The sequence below is a fragment of the Hemiscyllium ocellatum genome, chromosome 12 (genome assembly GCF_020745735.1).
Source record: "Hemiscyllium ocellatum isolate sHemOce1 chromosome 12, sHemOce1.pat.X.cur, whole genome shotgun sequence".
Classification (NCBI taxonomy): domain Eukaryota; kingdom Metazoa; phylum Chordata; class Chondrichthyes; order Orectolobiformes; family Hemiscylliidae; genus Hemiscyllium; species Hemiscyllium ocellatum.
In genome coordinates, this window is record NC_083412.1 from 26,066,211 (window position 1) to 26,091,578 (window position 25,368).

At 42.4% G+C, this 25,368-nt stretch overlaps 1 protein-coding gene across 2 annotated transcripts in view; it reads right to left on the reverse strand.

Moving 5' to 3' along the window:
* Positions 1-25,368, reverse strand: part of sh3kbp1 (SH3-domain kinase binding protein 1) — a 162,209-nt gene that overhangs the window by 65,929 nt on the left and 70,912 nt on the right. For both annotated transcript variants that reach the window (XM_060833438.1, XM_060833437.1), the window contains exons 4-6: positions 19,171-19,277; positions 13,537-13,666; positions 12,620-12,822 (exon numbers count right to left, since the gene is read on the reverse strand). In XM_060833438.1, coding sequence (XP_060689421.1) covers positions 12,620-12,822; positions 13,537-13,666; positions 19,171-19,277 — 440 coding nt within the window. The remainder of the gene's footprint in view (positions 1-12,619; positions 12,823-13,536; positions 13,667-19,170; positions 19,278-25,368) is intronic.

Sequence of the window (25,368 nt, forward strand, 5' to 3'; positions counted from 1 at the left end):
CAATTTCCACCACCAGGAAGATAGGAAAACAACCCGAGTGGCCAGTGACAAGCAGTGTCCTTCGCATCAAAGGGCAATGCTGAGAGATCAAACAGTGAAGGGGAGGGCAGGGACTAAATCAAAATAGAGTTGGAGGGGGAAATAATGCACTCCACTCCCTGCAGCGCCCACCTCTCCCTGAACAATTCCAGGGTGTTGGTGGACACCGCGTGCTCCTTTTCCAAGGACACCTGGGCCCTAACGTAACCGCGGAAGAGGGGCAAAGCAGTCGGCTCTAACAACCCCCTCCACGTCCCGCTGCCTGGACCTGTTTATGGCCAGTTTGGCCAGGCCCAGGAGCAGACCCACGAGGAGGTCTTCAGACCTGCCCTCCCTCCTCCGTACCGGGTGCCCGAAGATCAGGAGCGTGGGACTGAAGTGCAACCAAAAGCAGAGGAGCAGGTTTTTGAGAAAATCAAAAATGGAGTGCAAATGCCCACACCCCATATACACGTGGTCCACGGACTGCACAGCGCCACAGAACAAGCAGTTGGGCTGGGAGTCCGTGAACCACCGCAATCTGCGGTTGCAGGGACTGCTGCGTGCAGTAACCTCCACCCCAGATCCCAGAGAGAAAAGGGGGAGGACCCCCGCGTAGAGAGCCCTCCACTGGGGGTCCCCACCGCCCGATGGCAAATGGGAACGCCAAGGCGTATCCGGACGGTGGATGAGGGAGAAGAGGTGGACGGTGTGCAGCAGCAATCTATACAGGTTCCACCTTTTTACCCCCTGAAAGGGAACAAAATTAAAATTCCGGAGGCGGCTCAGGTTGTGGGGCACAGGCTCCTGCAGGAAGTACGGGACCTTGGGGCCAATGTGAAATTCCATCCGGACGGGATCCCACCGCACACCTGAGCGTCCTCTAACTGGTGCACTACGTCGGGTCCGAGCACCGCCGTTTTAAGGCGTCGGATGGCGGTAGCCACGTATCGGACGTCTACTGCTGCCCTGCTTGCTATGTCCTGCGGCAGCGCCCAGCCCAGGCCCCCGGCACCCAGCATGTCCCCGACCCTGGTCACCCTTGCCGCCACGGCCCTCCCCTCCGACAGCCACTCGAACCCGCGAGTACGGAGGTGCAGATTCCTGAGCAACGGCAGCCGCCACTCTTGCCGGAGGGTAGGCACAACACGATTCGACCATGTTCCAGACAGTGATCAGGTCCTGGTAAAAGACAGGCAGCGCCTTGAGGGCGACCTCCAAACCGTCATAGTCGACGAACAGGAGCTGCGTGTCGTAGTTGAGGTTACGCACCTGGTGGAAAAAATACGTCGCCAGGGCGCACCACCTAGGAGGAGGCTCAACGTAAAGATATCGCTGCAAGGTCTGAAGGCGGAACGTCGCAACGTGGGTGCGGATGCACACCAGCAACTGACTGCCCTCTTCAATAGGGAGACTCAGAACCTGCAGCGACCCAGTGCATCTTTTTTGTCCTAGAAGAAGTCGACCCACGTTCTCTGGAGGTCAGCGACAAAGCCGGGAGGAGGGACCAAAGTGACCAGCCGGTACCACAGCATGGCAGCCACCAGCTGGTTTATGACCAGCACTCGGCTCCTGTAAGATAGCACTCGGAGCAGTCCTGTCCAGCGGCCTAGGCGAGCCAAGACTTTGGCCTCCAGCTCCTGCCAGTTGGCCCGCCAGGATTCCTCAGCCGGGCTGAGGTAGACCCCCAGGTAGAGGAGATGGTGGTACTCCAGCTGAACCCCAGAAACTCCTCCGGCACAGAGTCCACCCGCCACGGACCGACCAGTAGTCCAGAACATTTGGCTCAGTTGATCCTGGAGGAAGACGCTGCCGAGTACACTGCCTGGCACTCACGCATCCTCCCCAGGTCAGCCGGGTCAGTGAAAGTGAGGAGCACGTTGTCGGCGTAGGCCAAGAGGACCACCCCCGTGCCCGCACTGCGCAGAACCAGCTGCGACAACCTCCTCCGCAAGAGGCGCAGGAAAGGCTCCAAGCACAGGGAATACAGCTGGCCGGACAGGGGGCAGCCTTGACGCATTCCTCTCCCGAAGCGAAGAGGCGCCGTCAGGGACCCCTTAACTTTAACCAGACACTCTGCGGCGGCGTACAAAAGTCGAATCTGGGCGACGAACTGCATCCCGAACCCGAATGCCCGCAGAGTCCCGAGCAGGTACTCGTGATCGACCCTGTCGAACGCCTTCTCCTGGTCGAAAGACAGGAAGGCACTCGGCAGACCAGCCCATCGACAGAAATGGATCAGGTCTCGGACCAGGTGGATGTTGTCGTGTATCCTCCGGTCCGGGACCGTGAAGGACTGGTCCGGGTGAATCATGTGGGCCAGCACACCCTGGCGAAGATTTTGTAGTCCGTGCTGAGGATGGAGACCGGACGCCAGTTCTTCAAAGAACGAAGGCCCCCCCTTCTTTGGCAGCAGGACGATGACTGCCCTGCACCAAGAAAGGGGCAGCTCTCCGGCATTTAGGCACTCCCCAGGACCTGTGCATAGTCGCTCCCCAGGACGTCCCAGAATGCCCTGAAGAACTCCAGTCAGCCCGTCCAGCCCGCGGATTTGCCCCTTGAGAGCCGGTAGAGGGCGCCGGTCAGCTCCTCTAAAGTGACAGGAGCGCGGCCTATTGATATCTGTCAGCTAGGGCTCCCTGATTGGGACTGCTAATCTGGTCCAATGAGGGAACTCATGCTATGAGGTGCACCTGACTGACCTCATTACTATCAAGTTGTAGAACTGAACCTGGGAGGCCTACCACAGTTCATAGGAATAATCAAGTACTGCCGCCACGACATTGACCGCCTCAACCTGTCCACCCCTCACCCTCACAACGTGCAGCCTTCCACTCCCTCCGCTCCAACCCCAACCTCACCATCAAACCGGGAGACAAGGGAGGCGTGGTGATAGTTTGACGCACCGATCTTTATATTGATGAGGCTAAACACCACCTCACGGACACGTCCTCCTACTGTCCCTTTGACCATGACCCCACCTCCCACCACCAAAATCATCTCCCAGACCAACCATTACCTCATCACATCAGGGGATCTCCCATCCACCGCCTCCAACCTCACAGTCCCACAACCTTGCATCGTCTGTTTCTACCTCCTGCCCAAAGTCCACAAACCTGATTGCCCCGACCGACCCATTGTCTCAGCCTGCTCCTACCCCACCGAACTCATTTCTGCATACCTTGACACAGTCCTGTCCCCCTTAGTCCAAGAACTCCCCACCCAAGTTCGGGACACCACCCACGCCCTCCACCATGATTTTCGCTTCCCCGGCCCCCAACGCCTTATCTTCACCAGGGACATCCAGTCCCTGTGCACCTCCATCCCCCATCATGAAGGCCTCAAAGCCCTCCGCTTCTTCCTTTCCCGCCGAACCACCCAGTACCCTTCCACTGACACCCTCCTTCGACTGACTGAACTGGTCTTCACTCTGAACAACTTCTCTTTCCAATCCTCCCACTTCCTCCAAACCAAAGGAGTAGCCATGGGCACCCGCATGGGCCCCAGCTATGCCTGCCTCTTCATTGGATATGTGGAACAGTCCATCTTCCGCAGCTACATCGATGACTGTATCGGCGCTACCTCGTGCTCCCACGAGGAGGTTGAACAGTTCATCCACTTTACTAACACCTTCCACCCAGACCTTAAAATTTACCTGGACCGTCTCAGACTCCTCCCTCCCCTTCCTGGACCTCTCCATTTCTATCTCAGACGACTGACTCAACACAGACGTTTACTATAAACCGACTGACTCCCACAGCTACCTAGATTACACCTCCTCCCACCCTGCCCCCTGTAAAACTGCCATCTCATATTCCCAATTCCTTCGCCGCATCTGCTCCCAGAAGGACCAATTCCAATACTGAACAACCCAGATGGCCTCCTTCTTCAAAGACCGCAATTTCCCCTCAGACGTGGTTGATGATGCTCTCCGCCGCATCTCCTCCACTTCCTGCTTTTCCGCCCTTGAACCTCACCTCTCCAATCGCCAGCAGGACAGAACCCCACTGGTCCTCACCTACCACCGCACCAACCTCCAGATACATTGTATCATCCTTCGTCATTTCCGCCACCTCCAAACAGACCCCACCCACCAGGGATATATTTCCCTCCGCACCCCTGTCAGCATTCCAGAAAGACCACTCCCTCCGAGACTCCCTCATCAGATTCACACCCCCCCACCGACCCAACCTCCACTCCCGGCACCTTCCTCTGCAACCGCAAGAAATGCAAAACTTGCGCCCACACTTCCCCTCTCACTTCCCTCCAAAGCCCCAAGGGATCCTTCCATATCCGTCACAAATTCACCTGCACCTCCACACACATCATTTACTGCATCCGCTGCACCCGATGTGGCCTCCTATATATTGAGGAGACAGGCAGCCTACTTGTGGAACATTTCAGAGAACACCTCTGGGACACCCGCACCAACCAACCCAACCGCCCTGTGGCTCAACACTTTAACTCCCCCTCCCACTCTGCCAAGAACATGCAGGTCCTTAGCCTCCTCCATCGCCAAACCATGGCAACACGACGCCTGGAGGAAGAGTGCCTCAACTTCTGTCTAGGAACCCACCAACCACAAGGGATGAATGCAGATTTGTCCAGCTTTCTTATTTCCCCTCCCCCCATCTTTTCTCAGTCCCAACCCTCAGACTCAGCACCGCCTTCTTGACCTGCAATCTTCTTCCCGACCTCTCCGCTCCCATCCCCTCTCCAGCCTATCACCCTCACCTTAACCTCCTTCCACCTATCGTATTCCCAACGCCCCTCCCCCAAGTCCCTCCTCCCTACCTTTTATCTTAGCCTGCTTGGCACACCCTCATCATTCCTGAAGGGCTTATACCCGAAACGTCGATTCTCCTGCTCCTTTGATGCTGCCTGACCTGCTGCGCTTTTCCAGCATCACATTTGTAAGCTCTGATCTCCAGCATCTGCAGTCATCACTTCTCCCGAAATGGTAACAAGTACTTTGATACCAGAAGGACCAAATTCATTCAAATGTTTAGACTCGTGTGAATTATGAGAGAATAGTTTACAAAAATGAATGATAGTAAATTCCTTTAAAAGGATAAGAACTGACTACAAATAACATTTTAAATAAATAAAAAATAAAAAACAACATAATTCAAACAACATGTTCGATTTCCTTGTACTTCTAATCCTGGCACCATAGTTATTGCAGTATAAACAGACATTGATCATAGCCTTGAATTTGCTAAAGGTGTGTTCTGTTTTGAAGAAAGGAGAGCAAAAAAATCAAGTTGGGTTGCTGCATAACTGCAGACATGGCAAATCACTACCCACCAGACTATTGCACCAAAAATTGTGGTCTAATTCCTCAGGGTGAGCTGATTTGCACAAAGAGAGCAAATATTTGCCCTATTCACAGCACTGCTAACCTATTGAGACATCAGAATTTTGGATCAAAAGCAATCTAGCCAAAATACCAAAATAACACTCATTAGTGATCTATTATTTGCTCTGTTGACAATCACAATGGGATTTAGGCCTATATGCGTTCTGAAGGACAGAGATAAATAGGACAGGGTTGCCAAGAAAATAACTAACTTTGTTGAGCTTTGGTTGAGGCAGGAAGAGGACAGGAGTGATTGAAATATGTCTAGAAAACAAAGTGTAGCAACAATTAAAAAAACAGATCTTTCTTTCTCTAAAATGCTCCTTAAAATAATCCAGCAAAATCCTCAAAATAAAATTTCACTTTGCACTCATGTACAACAAGGCCAAGACAAGAAAAATCAAGCTTATTAATATTAGTGCTCATCATCAGCAGTCCAAAAGGATGCCTAAAATTCTAAAGGCTACGAGTTCGAGAATATTGCTGTAAATTTGGAACCTTTGTTTAGTTTTGTCTTGACAACTTAGTGCAATATTAGTCAAAGTGTTTTGTGAAGCATGACATTTTTTGATTATTGTAACATTTATTGAAAATTATAACCATAAATTTAAGGTAGGATGAAGAAAAATGTTAATATCTAAGGAAGTGTTTTGAAGGCATATTTTATTATACAGTACAAGGCTGATATTTCCATTACAACTTTACAAAATTTCATAGCTATCGCAGTTTGCAATTTAATTCTGTGCGGTATTGAACAGTTTTTGATAATGACAAAGTTAACCTCCATTTGTTAGGCCAAATCTAGTTCAAATTCATGATTGATTGAATATTTCTTACAAATGAAAAGTGAAAGCCAATAATAATCTGCTCCAAGCTGGTTGCAGCAACATAATCTAAAATGCATGGTACTCCAGGAGAATGCAATATAAACCTACTGTATTAGATTTCCATAATAAATGGTGAATTGATATTTAACACACCTGCTTGAGCACAATGCAGCAGATTGCTCAGCTGCTGACACTGGAACATATCTAGGATTCTAAGAAGAATTATCCATAACAGAACAGGTTTATAACTTAAGAATATTTTTTGTGGTCTGCATACAGATTTCCAGATCCCTCTATCTCAGAGTTCTTCAACCTCTCTTGATTTAATATACTGCTTTTCTGTTTTGCCTTCCCAAGCTTACATGCGTTTATACTTCCCCACATTAAAGTCCATCTGATAAAACTTAGCTCCTCAGTTAATCTATGTTTATCGCATTGCAGACTCCTTATGCAGACCTCAACTTTCTTTCCTATCTATTGTGTTCATCATCAAAATTAACAAAAATGCATTTAATCCTTTCATCCAAATAAATGGTCTAGATTGGGAATAGTTGAGATTTCACCACTGATCCCAGAAGTACTCCACTGATTGTGTCTTACCCACCCAAAAAATTACCCTTTTTGCCTACCGTTTCCAGTTAGCTAAAGTAATCTTCAACTCATGCAAATCCTTTACTCCCTACACCACAAGCTTTTAATTTGAGTCACAACCTTTTATGTTTGAACCTCCAATGTATTTTACAAATCTAAACATACCACATCCATAGATTCACCATTATTCACATGACTTGTTCCTTCCTCAAACAGCACTAATAAGTAACTTTAAAACTATTTCTCTTTCACAAAACCATGTTGACTCTGCTTGAATGCAGTGAGATTTTCCAAGTGGCCTACTATAATGTCATAGATATTGCCTTAATGTCAAAGTTCAGATCAAATACTATTTACATCCACCATCATGATACTACCCTTCTATCTAAAAGAGTATCCTAATTTCCTTGATGGGCTGCAAATATTTGTCTCTCAATTAACATAAAACAGACAAATTATCCGGTCACACCACTGTACAAATTGGTTGCCATGATCTCTATATTACAACGGCGACTAAATTCAAAAGTATTTAAAGCAACTGAGGCATTCAGACATTGTGAAAAGCACCATATAAATACAAATACATGTTTTTCTTTTCTGTTCTCACTAGTCCATTTGTTGTTTAAATTCTCATGCACCTTAATTATCTGAAAGTACAATCATTCCAATTCTGTCCTTACCAGGCAGTATTTGTGTTTTCTTGGACTACTATTTGATCAAACCTTTGTTGAGAGTTTCCTACCAATCTGTATTCCTGACGAAGGGCTTTTGCCCAAAATGTCTACTTTACTGCTCCTTGGATGCTGCCTGAACTGCTGTGCTTTTCCAGCACCTCTAATCCAGAATCTGCTTCCCTACCAATCTGTTGACCCCTCACCTGTTAACACTAATGTACATTTACAACCAATCCCTACCTCCTGAATTTCAAATTCTAAAGTAGTCTTTAACTGCCTCAATGGTGTCCTTCCTCATTCAAGATGCAACCTCATCAAGCCTGACAACACCCACATGAAAACTCATTCCTCTACTTCCCATTGAACAGTCTCACCAACTCTACTTTTCTTTCCATGCCAAGTCCCACACTCTGGAATTCCCTATTAACTGCTTCTCAAAGTTCCTTACCACCTATTTTAAAATCCAACCACTTTTGATCAGATTTTGGTCACTTTTCCTAAACTCTTTCGGTCTAACATGCATTTTTCCACATTTTGTTTCAACTCAGTATTCAACATACACTTCTTAAGGGGCAGTTTCTCATTGAGAAGGTCAAGGCAGATTGAGTGATCACCTTAGTTCTGCATGCATGATCCAGAGCTTCAGGTTTGTTGTTTCAGTTCTTCAACTCATACATACCTACTACCTTCCTATTCACTGCTTCTTGGACTGTACCAGTGAAGCTTCACTTAACCTCAAGGATTTGCATGTTAGCTTTCAATTTGGTATTTTACACACATCACATACTGCACATAAATGTTCTCTTCTCTAATCCAGATATTCTCTAACCCAAATATGAGCATCCCTTGCATAACTCCACTCCAAAAGCTTGATTTTGGAATAAGCATTCTACCTTGTAAAACTTATCTATGCATGACTGTGAAGACTGGAGATATTATTTCACAAGAATAAGATTTTAAATCTTTAATGAATAATAGTTCTACCTCAATTCTTCAAGTTCAGAGTGGGTTTTGATTTTGAGAGCTTAGGATTAAAAATATTCAAATTAAACTAAAGTCTGCCTCATTTACGGAGGGGTTTCAAACGCAAGTTTCTGATTGCTTCAACAGAGAGAGACGGGGGGGGGGGGGGGGGGGGGGAGAGAGAGAGAGGGGGGGGGGGGAAGAGAGAGAGAGACGGGGGGGGGGGGGGAGACAGAGAGAGACGGGGGGGGGGGGAAGACAGAGAGAGACGGGGGGGGGGGAAGACAGAGAGAGACGGGGGGGAAGACAGAGAGAGACGGGGGGGGAAGACAGAGAGAGACGGGGGGGGAAGACAGAGAGAGACGGGGGGGGGGGGAGGACAGAGAGAGACGGGGGGAGGGGGGAGGACAGAGAGAGACGGGGGGAGGGGGGAGGACAGAGAGAGACGGGGGGAGGGGGGAGGACAGAGAGAGACGGGGGGGAGACAGAGAGAGACGGGGGGGGGACGGGGGGGAGGAGCAGAGAGACGGGGGGAGGAGCAGAGAGACGGGGGGAGGGGGGGAGCAGAGAGACGGGGGGGGGGGAAGCAGAGAGACCGGTGGGGGGGAAGCAGAGAGGGGAAAGCAGAGAGACAGAGATAAAGATTCCTTTCACTAAATGACGGAGTCATACAGATGTACTGCATAGAAACAGACCCTTTTGTACAACTCATCCATGCGAACCAGATATCCTAAATTAATCTAGTTCCATTTGCCAGCACTTGTACAATATCCTCTAAACCCTTCTTATTACAGTATCCATCCAGATGCCTTTTAAATGTTGCAACTGTAGCTAACTCGGTCACTTCTTCTGGCGACTCATTCCATACGTGCACCACTCTGTAAAAAACATTGCCCCTTAAGTCCCTTTTAAATCTATCCTGCCCCACCCTAAACCTATGCTTTCTAATTCTGGATTCCCCTTACCCTAGGGAAAAGATTGACTTCTAAAACAATGGCTTCATGGTCACCATCATAAAAATTAGATTTATTCATCAAATTCAAATTCTGTCAATTGTTGTGGTGGGATTTGCCCCATGCCCCCAAAGCACTTGTGTATCTCCAGATCACAGGTCTAGTGAATAAGGCCTACTCGGGAACACTTACTTATAAATTCCCATCAACTGCAATCTATTTCCAGTGCACTCATTTGTGTAACCGCCAGGGAATGTCCTCCCAAAATCCCCCCACCTCTCACTTATCCTCACCACCCTCCTGAAAGTCTACTTTTTTTAACGCAAGCGGATGTCATCCCAGAGATATTTACTTGGCTGGCACTAATTTTATTCAATCAGATTGTGTTCCTGTGAATACAGAGGTATTTTGCAATATCATCGTCAAAACTCATTTCACCTTTGTCCCCTCCAGGTCCTTTTTTTGTCATTTGCTGTTTAAATCTGAAAGTAAACCCAAATACCAATTGTACCTGACTTTGCTATCAACTCATACACTATTCTGACTTGGATATAAATCGTAATGCTTCGTAGTTACTGGAACTCCCTGCCTAAACCATTTCTACAACGTTATTACCACAAGTACTAACAGTATTGTTAGTCAAATTTCATCAAAGTTTCAGGCATATTTTCAATTCTGGTCAATTAATATGCATTCGTCTCTTGATATCAGATGACAAAACACTGAAATTTGATCATTTTATTGTCAAGTTCAATGGCAAATAGTGTGAAACTTTAGTTTTCTGACATTCAACTAAATGCCTTTTCATGACTCTTGTGCAATACATGTTGCTGGCTTTGTATTCTGAAACTATCTTTCACCACTTCTCCAAGACAGCAGAATATTTTGCTAATGCTTATTAACCTATTCAGCCATTTCCTCTTCAGCAGACCAGTTGCCAAATCTTCCTCGGCTGACAAAATGTTCTTTGCAATATCATCTTCATTAGACAAACTCTCTTGCTGCATGTTGGTTTTTAAATTAAACTGCATGTTTGTTGATTTCTCTCAAAGGCATTATGATAGATCACAAGGGACACTTTAGACTTGTTGATTAGGAGAGTGAAAAGAGTATTGGCAGATGCAAAATCTAAAAGATTCCCACATATATCTTTAAATTTAATAAACTGTAATTACCAATGAAAGATTTTTGTACAAGGCATAAAATGGAGAATGGAGTTGGCCAACACTTCCGTCCTTGAATTTACATTTCAATAATCTCTAAAGAATAATATGTGAAAGATTAGATTAGATTACTTACAGTGTGGAAACAGGCCCTTCGGTCCAACAAGTCCACACCGACCCGCCGAAGCGCAACGCACCCATATCCCTACATTTACCCCTTCACCCAACACTACGGACAATTTAGCATGGTCAATTCACCTGACCTGCACATCTTTGCGACAGTGGGAGGAAATCGGAGCACCTGGAGAAATCCCACGCAGACATGGGGAGAATGTACAAACTCCACACACAATCAGTCGCCTGAGGTGGGAATTGAACCCAGGTCTCTGGCACTGTGAGGCAGCAGTGCTAACCACTGCCACCGTGCCGCGCACTCTGGCGCAGTTGGATGTTAGAAGTAGAACTATGCCACCTCCTTATCAGCAAGGTGTGTGTCAGTGAACCATAGACGCCTGAAATGAGTTTCATTCGAATATTATCCATAAATCATTTCTAAAATATGGCATTTCGGAAAAAGTACCTCGAGAAAGCATTCTCTAAGGTGGCCTTCAAGTAACACAACAATTCAGAACCATCAGGCAGAAACTGATAGCCAAGTCCAGCACCCATGAAACAGCCTCAACAGTGATCTTGGGTTCATGGTGCACTACATGTAACCCCACAATGGTATTCTGTATTTGTAAAAATCTTCTTTACTGCCCTGTTTTGACACCATCACCGTCATAACTTGTTATGATCTCTCTACCTTAGTTTGTACAGTTTTGGATTACTGGTCGTATTGATTAGACCCTCGGCATGCGACTCATACCTATTATGTTATTCCAACCATTTGGATTGTCTCCAGCATCATCTTATTATAAATTTTAGTAACTATCTCTCTGCTACAATCAATCGGATCATAAGTCATCTTTAAGTGTTATTCAACTTGTCAATGCTACATTCACACTACTTCTTCTATCTTTTGACCTCCCCACCTACAAATTCTGTGTCTGTGTTTTTCTTCATTTCACCTGACAAAGGAGCAGCACTTCAAAAGTTTGACATTTCAAATAAGTCTGTTGGACTATAACCAGGTAATGTGAGACTTCTGGCCTTGTCCACCCCAGTCCAATACTGGCAACTCCACATCATCACAAGCAGCAAGACCTGGACAACACTCAGTCTTGGTTTCATAAGTGGCAATACTCATGCCGCACAAGTGGTCAACAATGAAATTTCTAACAAAAGAGTCCAATCATCTCCTCTTGACATTCGTTAACATAATTATTAATTCTCCTACTATCAACATCGTGTGTGTATAAATGTAGAAAATGCGTGCAACATACATGTGTGTCCGGGGAAATTCTGTGGTCAACAATTCTCAATTACCCATCTGATATCTAAAAGACACAAGTCAGAAGTGTGATAGAATAATTCCTGCTTGCCTGGAGATGTAGTTCTAAAACAGTCAAGAAGCTCAAACTACACAAGTTACTCACCACATATACCCAGCTTAAAATCTAATCTAGTAATATCACCGAATGGGTGGTCCTGGTCAAAACAAACACAGCAATAGTAATGGTAATCTATGTTTAGATTCTCCCATATTGGTGATGGTCCTGGCACTTGCATGGCATAAGCACTAATTGCTACTAATCAGCCAAGGTAAAACTGTTGTTCACATCATCTGTCAGATACAAGCAGGAGCTAATTCAGGATCTCAAGCACAGAACCTTGAGCTGGTATCAGTAATCATACTCATTTCGGACCTTTATTTTAACAGTAGGTCTATTATGAAACAGCTGACGATTGAGATTAGAATGCCATCAAGAAATGTCCTACGGGGTCGTTCAGGAGGGAAGATGCTTTTGCTCCAAAAGCTGCAATCAACTTCTTTGGTGTTAGGTTTAATTCCAATCGATGGAGAGATTTCCTGCTGATTCCTATTGTCTTCACTTGTGCCAAGGCTACTCGATAATACACAAATTAATTCTGTGTAATATTTGAAAAACATAATTAATAAAGCATTTACCTTATCTACATTGTTATCAAGTTCTATTTCCATTGATCTTGGTCTCAGTTTGATTGGTTTGTCTTTAAAAATATCTCCAAAGCCAAAACCTTTTATCTTTTTTGGCTGAATTTCTGTTGCTGCTGCACTATTTGATCCCTCTGCCAACTTTATAGTAACTCCATTCGTAGTGTCCTGTTCAGGACTTCCTCTGTCTTTAACATCTGAAAGAACATTGAACCAATTTAGTGAAGGGAAAAGAATGCTGTTATCCTATTTGACAACAAAAATAAAGGCAACAGTGCTGAACCTAATCATCTTTCCATTCAATATGCATGCTTCCCAAAGGGACCAGAAAATGAATTCATCTTCCCTATTCCAGGCAGCAAGGCCAATTGCAACAAACTTACTGCTGGACTGGCATCTTAAAAAAGAAAGCAGAGTTTGGAACTCAAACTTTGCAGCACCATGGTCTGTAGTAGTTCAATTACTTTCTTCCCACTGTTGATATTTTATCCTTCACATGTAGCCTTATGGAATAAGCACAGATCACGATTACCACCATGATCTTCTACATTTAATTTCTTTTACAAAAATAGATAGAGTAGTCGTGGAATGGTCAGAAAAATAAAGCACACGTGTTGCAGACAAAAAGTGAAGCAGCAAGTTATTCTAATAAGTGAGATACTGAGGATTAACTAGAAGAGTTAACATATTAAAATGATTATCTCCTGGAAATATCTAAAGGCAATGTTATTAAAACAAAACCAGAAGACAATTCATTTTTTATGAAGCAATAAACTCAGATCATAGAAGGATCATATTTTCAGACCACCACATTACTGCATACAGGTACATATTTATCTGCATGTTCCAAATTAGACATAGATATTGAATATACAATATGAATTTCACTGAAACATATTTTCATAACCTACTTGTTTTTATTGTGGTATCATCTTGTGTGTTAGCTGTTTCTTCTTGCTCGTCTGGAAGCTCTTTAATAAAATTTGATGGAAACATTCCACTTTTACCACGGAGGATGCCTTCCCACCAGCCTTCTTCAACCTAAAATAAAATGCACACAATACATTAGATAAACAAAGTAGTTACATATTCACCCATTAAATCTAAAAATTTGAAAAAGTTAGAAAATGTTCCTTCCACTAATAAGCAGGGATAAATTAAGTCAGTTGCTCTTAGAACAGATAGCCAATTATCATGATAACTCCATCCTTGGGGAATTTACTTTGCCTAATGACTCAAGCTGAAGCACACGGGTTGGAAACCTGCCAGAATATTAACAAGATCTAACTTTGCCAGAACATTTCATATGAATCAACTGTTGGAATTATACTATATTGAATATACAATTGTATTTCCTGGTCAGATGAGGGTAACAACGTATATGTAGGGGAGTGCTTTCAATCAGATGGGATGAAGTGTTATCCATTTTTAACATACGATCTATGGATTATGTAAACAGTTCCAATTCAGAAAAGGCGAGAGGGGAAAGGAGAAAGTTACATGCACACCACACCTGTGGACACAATCAATAAACTGATCTATTTTGCCTTCACCCAAGGGAACATGAGCTAGTGTGGAAACTGGATACATGTAATATAAAGTTACACTGAAGGTCTTAATTTTCTTGGGACAGTTATTTTGCATTGGAATTAAAGCAAGAGTTATAATGGAGAATAGAATTTTAAATATCATATCAGTGTTGTTACCAGAAAACGGTAAAATAAACTGGATGTCTTTTGGATTAAGCTGGATCCAAGATGATACACCTGACACAAGGAGATTGGAAAGGCATCGGTTTTCGGTTGGAGACTTTGAACAATACCGGTTGCAGTTTACTGGTTGCTGTCAATCAATCAATCAATCAATCAGTCTCATCTCAACTATCAGTGAGATTTTGATAGATTACCAATTATTCTTCTCATATTTATAAAAAGGTACATATAGGTAGTGTCCTTGCTATTCTCCATTTTATTCCCTTCAGTGATATCATTTGTGAGCACAGAATCAGATTCAATATGCATACAAGCATCCAAAATTTCACAGTCAACTTTCATTCCACATTTGCTATGCATTCCTGTCTATCAAGTGGCAAGAACAATTTTTTTCAGCAACTTTGTTATAAGCCAAACTAATCTCTTCAGTTCATGCTAGGACAAACCTCCTTCAGCCTAAAGTCCCCAGCACAAACGTAAGAACTCTGAACACTCAGCAGCTTAGGACCTCAAACTACACTTCCTTCTTAGATCTGATATTTTGCTATAATCATATCCTTCCTCCATTGTGATTTTTGTCATGAATTCGACTGGGAAAACACTATCATAGGGCAAGCCAGACAGAGAACAGCCAGGGAATTCCTAGAGGCATGGCATTCATCCACAAACTCCATCAACAAACACATCGACCTGGACCCAATATACCAACCACTACAGCGGACAGCTGAAACTGACACCTGGAAGCGGCAAGAACAGACCACTATAAATACCGGAGGAAACATCAAAGAAGCGCTTCGCAGGAGGCTCCACAGCACTGATGATGTCTCCTAGCCAGGGGACGAAACGTTTGCAACTAAAACTTCCAGCTCGGCGAACAGAACCACTACAACAAGCTCCCGAGCTACAAATCTTCGCACAAACTTTGTCATCTTCATTAATTCTCTCAAGGTTCAACCTTGTTTTTCAAAAAAAAAATGTCCCCCTTACTAACCCCAAAAATGCAAACATTGGTTAATTCAGAACTCTACAGGCCACATCCCTTGTTCACACAACAAAATTTTAAAATGTACTGTTTGCAGCCATTTTAACACTGAACTTGGCCATTACATATCAGCCTTATTTTTTCTGCATGTATTTCAACTGCCATGCTGGAAGTACAGGGAAAAAAAGAGAAAAATTGAAATACGGAATCAGACTAGTTATAATAAAGAATTGTTCCTATCCACCGTGCAATTTCATGACATTCAGTGCATAAGGACTGCAGTGAAATGTTACACAAAGGAATTTTTGATATTGATGCTTATTTGCCCATTAGTCCTCATCTCTATTATCTTCTCTGTTATTTATATACTGTCATTTTAAAGTAAACTGTGTGTATTTGAGGAGAGGGGTGACAATGAGAGTAAATCTCAAACAGTTGAATTTCATTTTGCTTTATACTGGTCAGCACCTTTAATGCTGCTGTGATACTCATTCTATTCTGTAAGAGGCATTTCCTACTCACCAGTTTAAATTCAAATGAACAATATGTCCAAATGTCATGCCCATTTGTTACTCAAATGAGCTTCTCAAACACTATTTAGGGAATCGATATAAACATCTTAGAAATTACAAGCTGTTATGAACTGGGATTTCCCTTTAAGAAAATGACACACCAACTCTCTGAACAGCATAGAGATACTCAAGTTCCAGACTTGGTCCATTGATTACAATCCAAATCCTGTTCAGCAGGCAGGGTTGAAAGTTAGGGCTGCATCTTTCAGTAGAGAATCTTTAGAGAAGTCATACAAATGTTCTGACATCCGATATCCAAACAGTTCCTGAACTGATGCAACTGAGCCAAACAGAAATCAGGATAAAATCTTGGGAGCAATATTGGCTTGGTAGTTAGTTGAAAAACTGGATTTGTGAAAGTGCTAGAGTACAGTTTTCATAAATCCACCGCAGCCTGGTCTCAGGAAAGAAAGACACCACAACATGTACACAGTCCACAATGGAGTGGCTTTCAATGGAATTCTGAAGTCAGGTATTCGAGAGAGGAGATATTGGAATCCCTTGTCAAAGTTTAATGAGATTTTATGACCGACAGTATCACCAGCATCTTCGTTTCTGCCTGTTCCTGCCCCACAGAACTCACCCCTTCCTATCTCGGTTTTATTTCTTGCCTAGTCAAGTCCCTTCCCACTTACATCAGCGATTCCTCAGATGCTTTAGGTTAGTTTCAGAATTTCCAGTTTGTGGGTACCAAATGCCTCTTTGTCATGGACATGCAATCCCTAAATATATCGATCCCCATCAGGATGGTTGCAGGGCTCTGTTTCTTCTTGGAAAAAAAACCCTGAACCATATCCAGCCACCACAAACCTCCGCCGCTTGGCCGAGTTTGTCCTCACCCTGAATAACTTCTCTTTTCACTCCTCTCTCTTTCTTCAGGTCAAAGGAGTGGCTATGGGTATTGCCCCAATTATGCCTGCCTCTTTATAAGGTACATGGAACATTCCTTGTTCTAGTCCTATTCCGGCCTCCCCCAGAACTCTTTCTCCAGTATGTCGATATCAGTGTTGCTTCCCTCTCTCATTCAGAATCGAAAATTTGAATCAATTTCACTTCCACTTTCCACCCTCCCCTTAGCTTCACCTGGTCCATCTGACTCCCCCTTCCCTTCCTTGACAGGTGTTTCCATTTCTGGGGATGGGCTAGCCACCAAGATCCACTACAAACCATCTGACTCCCACAGTTACCTTGACTATACATCCTCACACTCTGCTTCCTGTAAAAGAATCTCCCAGTTCCTCAGTCTCCATCATTTCTGTTCTGATGATGCCAACTGTGACAAAGGGATCTCCGAAATGTCCACCTTCCTCCTCAATCAAAGATTCCCCAAAGTTCTGAGGAAAGGTCACTTGACCTGAAATATTAACTCAGGATTTCACCATTAGTCACATTGCTTTCACCTCCACTGGGATGCCACTACTAGACATTATTCCCCATCACTCCCTTATCAGCCTTCCACAAGGACTATTCCCTCAGGGGCATGCTGGTCCACTCCCCCTTCACTTGTAACATCTCCTCCCTAAAAGAAAAGCACCATGGCACCTTCACCTGCAATCACAGAAGGTGTAATACCTGCCTGATAACTTCCTCCCTCCTCTGTATCCAAGAGAGCTCAGAGACCTTCCAGGTGAAACAGCGCTTTAGCTGCACCTCGCTCAATCTAATCTACTGCACTCACTGCTCAAAACATGGTCTCCTCTATATTGGGGAAACGAAACTAGACTGGGTGAATGCTTCTCGGAACACTTGCATTTTGACCGCAAGAAAGACTGCGTTCCAGTTGCCTGTCACTTCAACACACCACATCATTTCCTGGCCAACAGTGTCTTATGTTTGCCGTAATGCTCCAGCAAAGCTCAGTGCAAGCTAGAAGAATAGCATCTCATTTTCCATTTGGGAACCGTACTGACAAGCAAAGCTAAAAGCAAGGGTTGGAATGGGTTCACAATTTGAAGGTGCTGAATGCAGTTTTGTAAAGGGCCTAGTTTGAAGATGTGATGTTGTTCCTCCCATTTTCACTGGGATTCGCTGGAGCATTGCAGCATGCCAAGGACAGACAAGTGAGCATGCAAGCAGGATGCGGTGTTAAAATGATACGAACTTCAGGGTCACGCTTGCACACAGACGGCCCTCATTAGCAGCTATTCATCTCCTATGCTGACTGTTATCCACTACATTGTCTGTCTGTTGCTCGCTCTCTCTTTGGCCTCCATCTCCACCCCTTCCTCCACCCTACCTCTGCAGAGAAAAATAACTTTTTCCTAGCTACTGTCAGTTCTGAAGGAGGATCTCTGGACCTGAAACGTTATATCTGATTTCTCTCCACAGATACTGTCAGAAATCTGTTTTTATTTTTGATTTCTAGCAATCGCAGTTTTTTTTTTGTTTCTGATCTCTTTTTCGGTGGTGGTGGTTGGCAGCGCGAGGCAGCATGGGAGACCTGGGGTGGGGGAAGCTAGTAGGGAGATTACGGAGAAATCTGTCTGGATTAAACTTGCTACCTAATGTGCATTTTGGGATACCTGACCAGAATGTCTGTTATCCATATTTCTTTCAAGTTAATTCTGGGTGTTAATTCTGCAAGTTGTCCAGACATATACAAGATTAAATTACAGTTTTAATTTATGAAGTTAAACTTCTTTTGTTTGTTCAAGACTGTGGAATCTCGTGGCTTTACTCTCTTAGCAAGTCCTGGATTTCTCACTTTGACTACGTTAAAGAAGTTACTGGTCCCTAGCCAGACTGTGACACAAGTTTGGTGCTCTGAGATAGTGACATTTGTTAATCATTTCCATTTCTGCTCATGTTTAATCATCTCAATTACATTACCTTAATTTTTTTCACTCAAGGGAATACCAGCATAATCCAGGGAAACTGTACTCCAATTTAACCCTTTAATCCCTGGTAGAATTCTGGTGCATCTGCGCTGCACTCTCTCAAGTTGACCATATTCTTATTGAGCCGAACTCATTTATATAAACGAACATAGCAATCCAGAACTTCGTACAACTGTAACACCCCAATAAATTACAGATCCCTTGAGATAAATGCTATTCCTTAATTTTAAGGCACATTTTCACTAACATTTAGTGATTTCTACAAATGGATCCCAAAATCTTTCACCACAGTTCCTTCCATCTCATCACTGAACAAATATTCCTATCAAGCTTTCATGAATCCAAAGGATATAAAATTATCCAAAATTAGCTATTCCTCTGAAACATTTGAAATTAAAGTCACATTACACCATTATTCATGCACTAATATCTTCATACATACTTCACCAAGTACTTCAATTATTTCACCGATTTTCAGCTCCAGTTCATCTTCATTCTGAGGTGCATAACTAAACACCACTTGACATCTTCTCGTTCTAATTTTTTCAGCTGAGGAAATAAAATTCAGAGTGTAAGGCAGCACATAGGAATGGAGTTTTTTCAAGGACAAAACAAATATCCTGACAAAATAGTTGCACAATGTACGTGATTGTTCAATTTGATTCCAAATTCAAACAGTGTTAGAGAGGCAGCTTAAGAAGATATTCATTAATAGCATGAAACCAATATTATAGTAGTTTAATTTCCTTTGCTATATATTTCTACTTATTACAATATATATTTGCATAAGATCCTCTATTGCTGTAGTGTCCCAGACACAACATAGTAGAAACTGGAGTCACTGAATTGTGCTGACTAGAATAACTAGTCATATTGCTAGCATTACAAACTTCCTAGCACAATCAACTGATTGAAACATTGAAAAAGGCATTGAAAAAAAAGATTCCATCCAAATCTCTCTAACATGGATTCAGTATAATATTAATTCAATGGGCTGACTTTGCTGGTGTTTATGTTGATTTCCAATTCCACTTTGTGTTTAAAACTTCTTTAATGTCTCATTAACTTTCCTCCTATTTTTATTTACAAACTTCAAGGCATCCCCTACTTGCACGTCTTCTCCCAGCTTCCCAATGTGTTTTGTCCCACATTTCAGGTCTGAGTCTTGTACCTGAAGTTACTGAAAATCTATTACATATCTGCAATTCTTCTCATTTCCTTCACAGAATTTCTTCTCCTTGGAAATCATTCTTGGTTCAGTTGGTAACATCGCATGATATATTTGAAAACATTGTCTGAACATATGATTATTTGTTTTAGACTTGGCTCAGTATTAACATGTTGATACTTCAGTGCACTACTTATAGGAGTATTTGCGCAGTCAGAAGCAACATCCATACGAGATGTTTAATCAAAGCCTTGCTGGATTAATATGAAAAATCTCATGATCCAATTGCAAGAAGAGCGGAAGAGGTGTCACAGTGATCTGGCCAACCTTGGTCATTCAGCTAACACCTACAAGGCAATCATCTGTTCATCAAGTTCAGTGCTTTGTGCAGAAGCCTGCTGCATGCCATTCATTACTAAGAAATATCATCATTATTGCAATATAAGGTTATTAAAAGGGGTTTGTAAATTTAAATTGTTTTGTTTTCTCCTGTAAGCAATGACTTTTTGGAGCACTGTGACGCAAAACACCCCTAGTAGCGGTTATACACCTATTTGAATCAAGGCTGGTGTGTCCTTGAGGGGAAACACAGACAAGCCACAGTCATGCATTTTCTACCAGAGGCCACTAGATTGTAAGGTAGAACAAGAATTCCAATTTATTCCTTTTCCTTGCAGCTGAAAATCCAGCTCAGTTCTAATGACCCCTGATCTGCATAGATCAGCATTCTTTTCTAATAACAAACTTTAGACTTCCTCATTCAGGAAACTGACTCACCAGAGCTGCCAGATTTAGCTTCACTGGTGGTATAGCAGTTCACTATCAAACTGGGGAGGTGGTGAGGACTGCAGACGCTGGAGATCAGAGTAGAGATTGTGGTGCTGGAAAAGTACAGAAGGTCAGGCAGCATCTGAGCAACAGGAGAATTGACGTTTTGGGCATAAGCCCTTCATCAGAAAGGGCTTTCCTAATGAAGGGCTCGTGCCCGAAACAACGATGCTCCTGCTCCTTGGATGCTGCCTGATATCATCATCAAGTTGATCCAAGCCTTTTGAGAAAAATTGCCAATTCCTTCAACTGAAAACATTTTTTAAAAAAGCTAATAATCTTAAAACTGATGACTTTAAATTACATACAGCAACAAATTGATTTCTATTAATGGAAAAAGACAACTCAGCATAGTTAATATTTGTTAATTAAAAATGTGGAGATAAATTTGAGAATTTCTATTGTGTTACCAAATAGTGGGTAAAATACACTTTGCAAACAGTTCTTTTCTGTCCATTACATGCCTTTTCCATCTTCTTACACAATTAATAATTTTCCTATAGAACGTACGTGCCTGTAAGCTGTCTCTGTAAAGGTACAGAGCTGCCTTTAGGTGCAATCTCTCTTAACGCTCATGGGAGGGAATAAAATAATTCAGTGATTTGTAAAAATATTTTGATGCTACGGTTGGGCCGCAATATATTTTTACATTTATGCATCTTTGACAAAATATTATTTCAATGCCTAAAATGCGAAGTGTTCCACTACAAGTTTAATATCCTCCTTTTGATTTTAATGCACATACAAAAACTTGAACAGAATCCAAACACACTGTATATGACAAACAGTAAAAAAGGACTTAATCAAAAAATGCAACATGAACAGAATATATATCAAATCTTGCAAGTGACAATTTATCACTATAAACATCCCAGAAGTTGTCAGATAAGCAAGATGCCAATGGGAGAAAACCTCTTGTAACAGTTTCAACCATGAGAAACAAGGTATTTGACAAATGAATAGATCTGAAGGGAGACAAACCACCAAAACCTGTTGACTTATATCAAAATATAGAGTGACTGCAGGGGTAGTGGATGCATTGGTTGATATATTCCATAACTTACTGAATTCCAGGAGTGTTCCAGAGAATTGGAAACTCACTGGGATGGTGGAAGGGGTAACGTATTAGCATGGATTGAGACTTGATTAAAACATTCAAGTCAGAGTCTGGATTAACGGGTCTTTCTCAGGTTGAAAAAACAAATTGGAGTGCTACAATACTCAGTCCTAGACCCTCAATTATTTATTATCTATACTAAACGAGCTGAAGAAGGGAGGCAGAGCATAATTTAATCAAATTTGTAACTGATACAAAAATAGCTGGGAGAGAATGTTGGATTGAGGACAAGTCTGTAAGAGGATAGAAGTTGGTTGAGCAAAAATTTGAGGAGTAGAGTTTAAATTAGGAAAAACTGTGAGGTTATGTACTTTTGTAGGAAGAATCAAAAGACAAACCATTTAAATTGAAGTGGACATCAAAAGTGCAGCATGTGGGGATCTGGGGATTGCTTTTGCATGAAATACAAAAAGTTACCATGCAAATACAGCAATTAATTAAAAAGGCAAACTGAATTTCGGCTCTTATTGCTAGGGGTTTCAAGTTTTTTAAAAAAAGGAAGTTTTACTACAACTGTCCAAGGTGATGGTGAAGCCACACTTGGTTTACTGTGGTTTTGGTCCTGATAAGATATATTTAAGAAAGGATATACTTGTATTGATGGCAGTTCAAGACAGATTAGGCTGATTCCTGGATTGAAGAGGTTGACGAATGATGAACAGTTAATCATGTTAGTCCTTTATTCATTAGAGCGCAGGAGAATAAGAATAAGCTTATTAAAAAATACAACATTCCAAGGCCTTGACAGGGTAAAAATTGAGAAATCTCAAACTAGGGGTTAGGGAATGAGGGTTTATTCATTTATAACTATGACGTGAAGAGATTTCTTCTGAGTAATGAGTGCTTGAAACACTCTATTCCAAAGAATTGTGGAGCCTTGATAATTTAAAGAGGATATATCGTGCATAAATTTTGAAGTATTGGGGAATTGAGGGCTATGAGGGGCAAATATAAAAGAGGAGCTAAGGCCTGGGACAGATTTGCCATGTCCTTTTAAAATAGGGCATGTTTACGGGGCTGAATGGTTTACTCCTGCTCTTATTTCTTATGTAAATCACTAAACATGCAGATATTTGAATATGGAAACCACACAAAGACAGACTTTTAGCTTGAATTTTAAATCAAATTGATAGCATTCTTCAACTTCCAGCTTCTAGTTCTCCATTAAAGTGTCAAATACCACAGCTTTTGAGAAGACCAATTAGTTAATGCTTTAATCTCAGTACTACATCAGCAGATTTATGTTAGCATACCAGTTTTGAGATGTGAAGTAATGCATGTAGTCTCTCTTTCTCTCTCTACCACCCTCCCACCAAACCCTTTCTCCATGCCAAATACCATTTTAATTTCAATTGTTTACAGAAAAATCTAACACTTGACGTGATGGATAGCTCATTTTAAAAATATGAAGCCCACTTTTGGAGTTCTGCCTTTTTTTCCTTCAGTTTTAAGAGTAAGGATGGTGCAAAACTAATATTAACTGAAATATAATCCAAATGAACGTTCATAGTGAGGGGTTCATGCTCCACCTAGACACATTGCTTGTTTCGATGATACTCTTTTGCACTTCACACCACAAGGTCTTGTCATTTAACCTCTGTTGCCCTCCACCCTATTACAAATCTTTGCTTTTGATGACTCTGTCCCCTTCACTATATCACTTGCTCAAAAATGCATATACATTACATTTTTAGATATTACATTTTCATCTTCCTTCAGAAAGGACATTTTGGCCCGAAACATCAATTTTGTTTCCTTACACTGCCTGAGCTGCTGAGTATTTGCAACATTTTTGTATTATTTCAGATTTCCACTATTCACTGTATTTTAATCTGGTGTGAATGAAATCAGAAATTTTTTTTTTTTACGAATACTGGAAACCTTAAACTCTGATCCAAAAAAACTTGCAAGGCGAGGTCAGTTGAAATTTTCTAGGCAGACATCAACAGATTTTTTTTTGGATAAAACTCTCAAAGGATATGGATCAAAGGCAAGTAAATGGAGAAGTAGTATAGGTCAGGTAAAAACAATGACTGGCAGATGCTGGAAACTAGATTTTGGATTAGTGGTGTTGTAAGAGCACAGCAGTTCAGGCAGCATCCAAGGAGCAGCAAAATTGCTAATCCAAAAAAAAAGTAGTATAGGTCAGTCATGTCATGATATCTGTGAATTAGGAGATCTAATGGAACAGACATAATTCATGTTTATCATTTAGTTGACTAAGACCAAATAGGTCCCTAATCATTCTTAAACTACATAATCATCGCAAGTGTATCATTGCAAAGAAAGCCAATTTGTATTTAAAATAGGAATGTCAGCAGAATGCTTCCCGGAGGCCACATCTTCGCTAGTAGATTCAGCTGCTATAGAGTGTAGGTTTGCTCGCTGAGCTGTAGGTTTGATATCCAGACGTTTCATTATCTGGCTAGGTAACATCAGTGGTGACATCCAAGTGAAGCGAAGCTGTTGTCTCCTGCTTTCTATTTATATGTTTCTCCTGGATGGGGTTTGGGGTTTGTGGTGATGTCATTTCCTGTTCGTTTTCTGAGGGGTTGATAGATGGCATCTAGATCTGTGTGTTTGTTTATGGCATTGTGGTTGGAGTGCCTGGCCTCTAGGAATTCTCTGGCATGTCTTTGCTTATCCTGTCCCAGGATAGATGTGTTGGCCCAGTCAAAATGGTGGGTTTTTTTCATCCGTGTGCACGGCTATGAGGGAGAAAGGGTCGTGTATTTTTGAGGCTAGCTGGTGTTCGTGTATCCTGGTGGCTAACCTTCTTCCTGTTTGTCCTAATGTTTGTGGCAGTCCTTGCATGGAATTTTGTAGATGACGTTGGTTTTGGCCATGGGTTATACTGGGTCTTTTAAGTTTGTTTGTTTTTGTTGGAGTGTGTTGGTGGGTTTGTGTGCAACTAGGATTCCGAGGGGTCTTAGTAGTCTGGCTGTCATTTCTGAAATTTCTTTTATGTATGGTAAGGTGGTTAGGGTTTCTGGCTGTTTGGTCTGCTTGTCGTGGTTTGTTCTTGAGAAATCTGCGGACTGTATTTTTTGAGTATCTGTTCTTCTTGAATACGTTGTATAGGTGGTTCAGCTGTTATAAGAATCTGACTTGCATTGAACTCAAAGAGTCACATGGGACCTTTAGAAATTCAATGAACATTTCCAGGGCAAACAGAAACTCATTGACAATGGCTTTCTTGGAGGCGTGAACAGAATTTTTTTTTATAACAAAACCATGACAGGATGAAGGCCATCCAAGATAATGGCTGAAGCAATTACAACTTTAATTATCTTGAATAAAAGACAAGAACTGGGCCTGTAATTGATACCTGGACTAACCTAACACCTAACATGGAAGCATGATTCAACAGGCTGTCATAGCACGCATTTTTAAATTTTGACCTGCATAGAAATATGGCTGTGGGCAACCATTTTATGCAGAAATCTAAGAAGGATCATTTGAGCACCAGCGAAACAAACAGAGGTATACTATACAAGACTTCTAGTATTTTCAAGCACCACAAACAA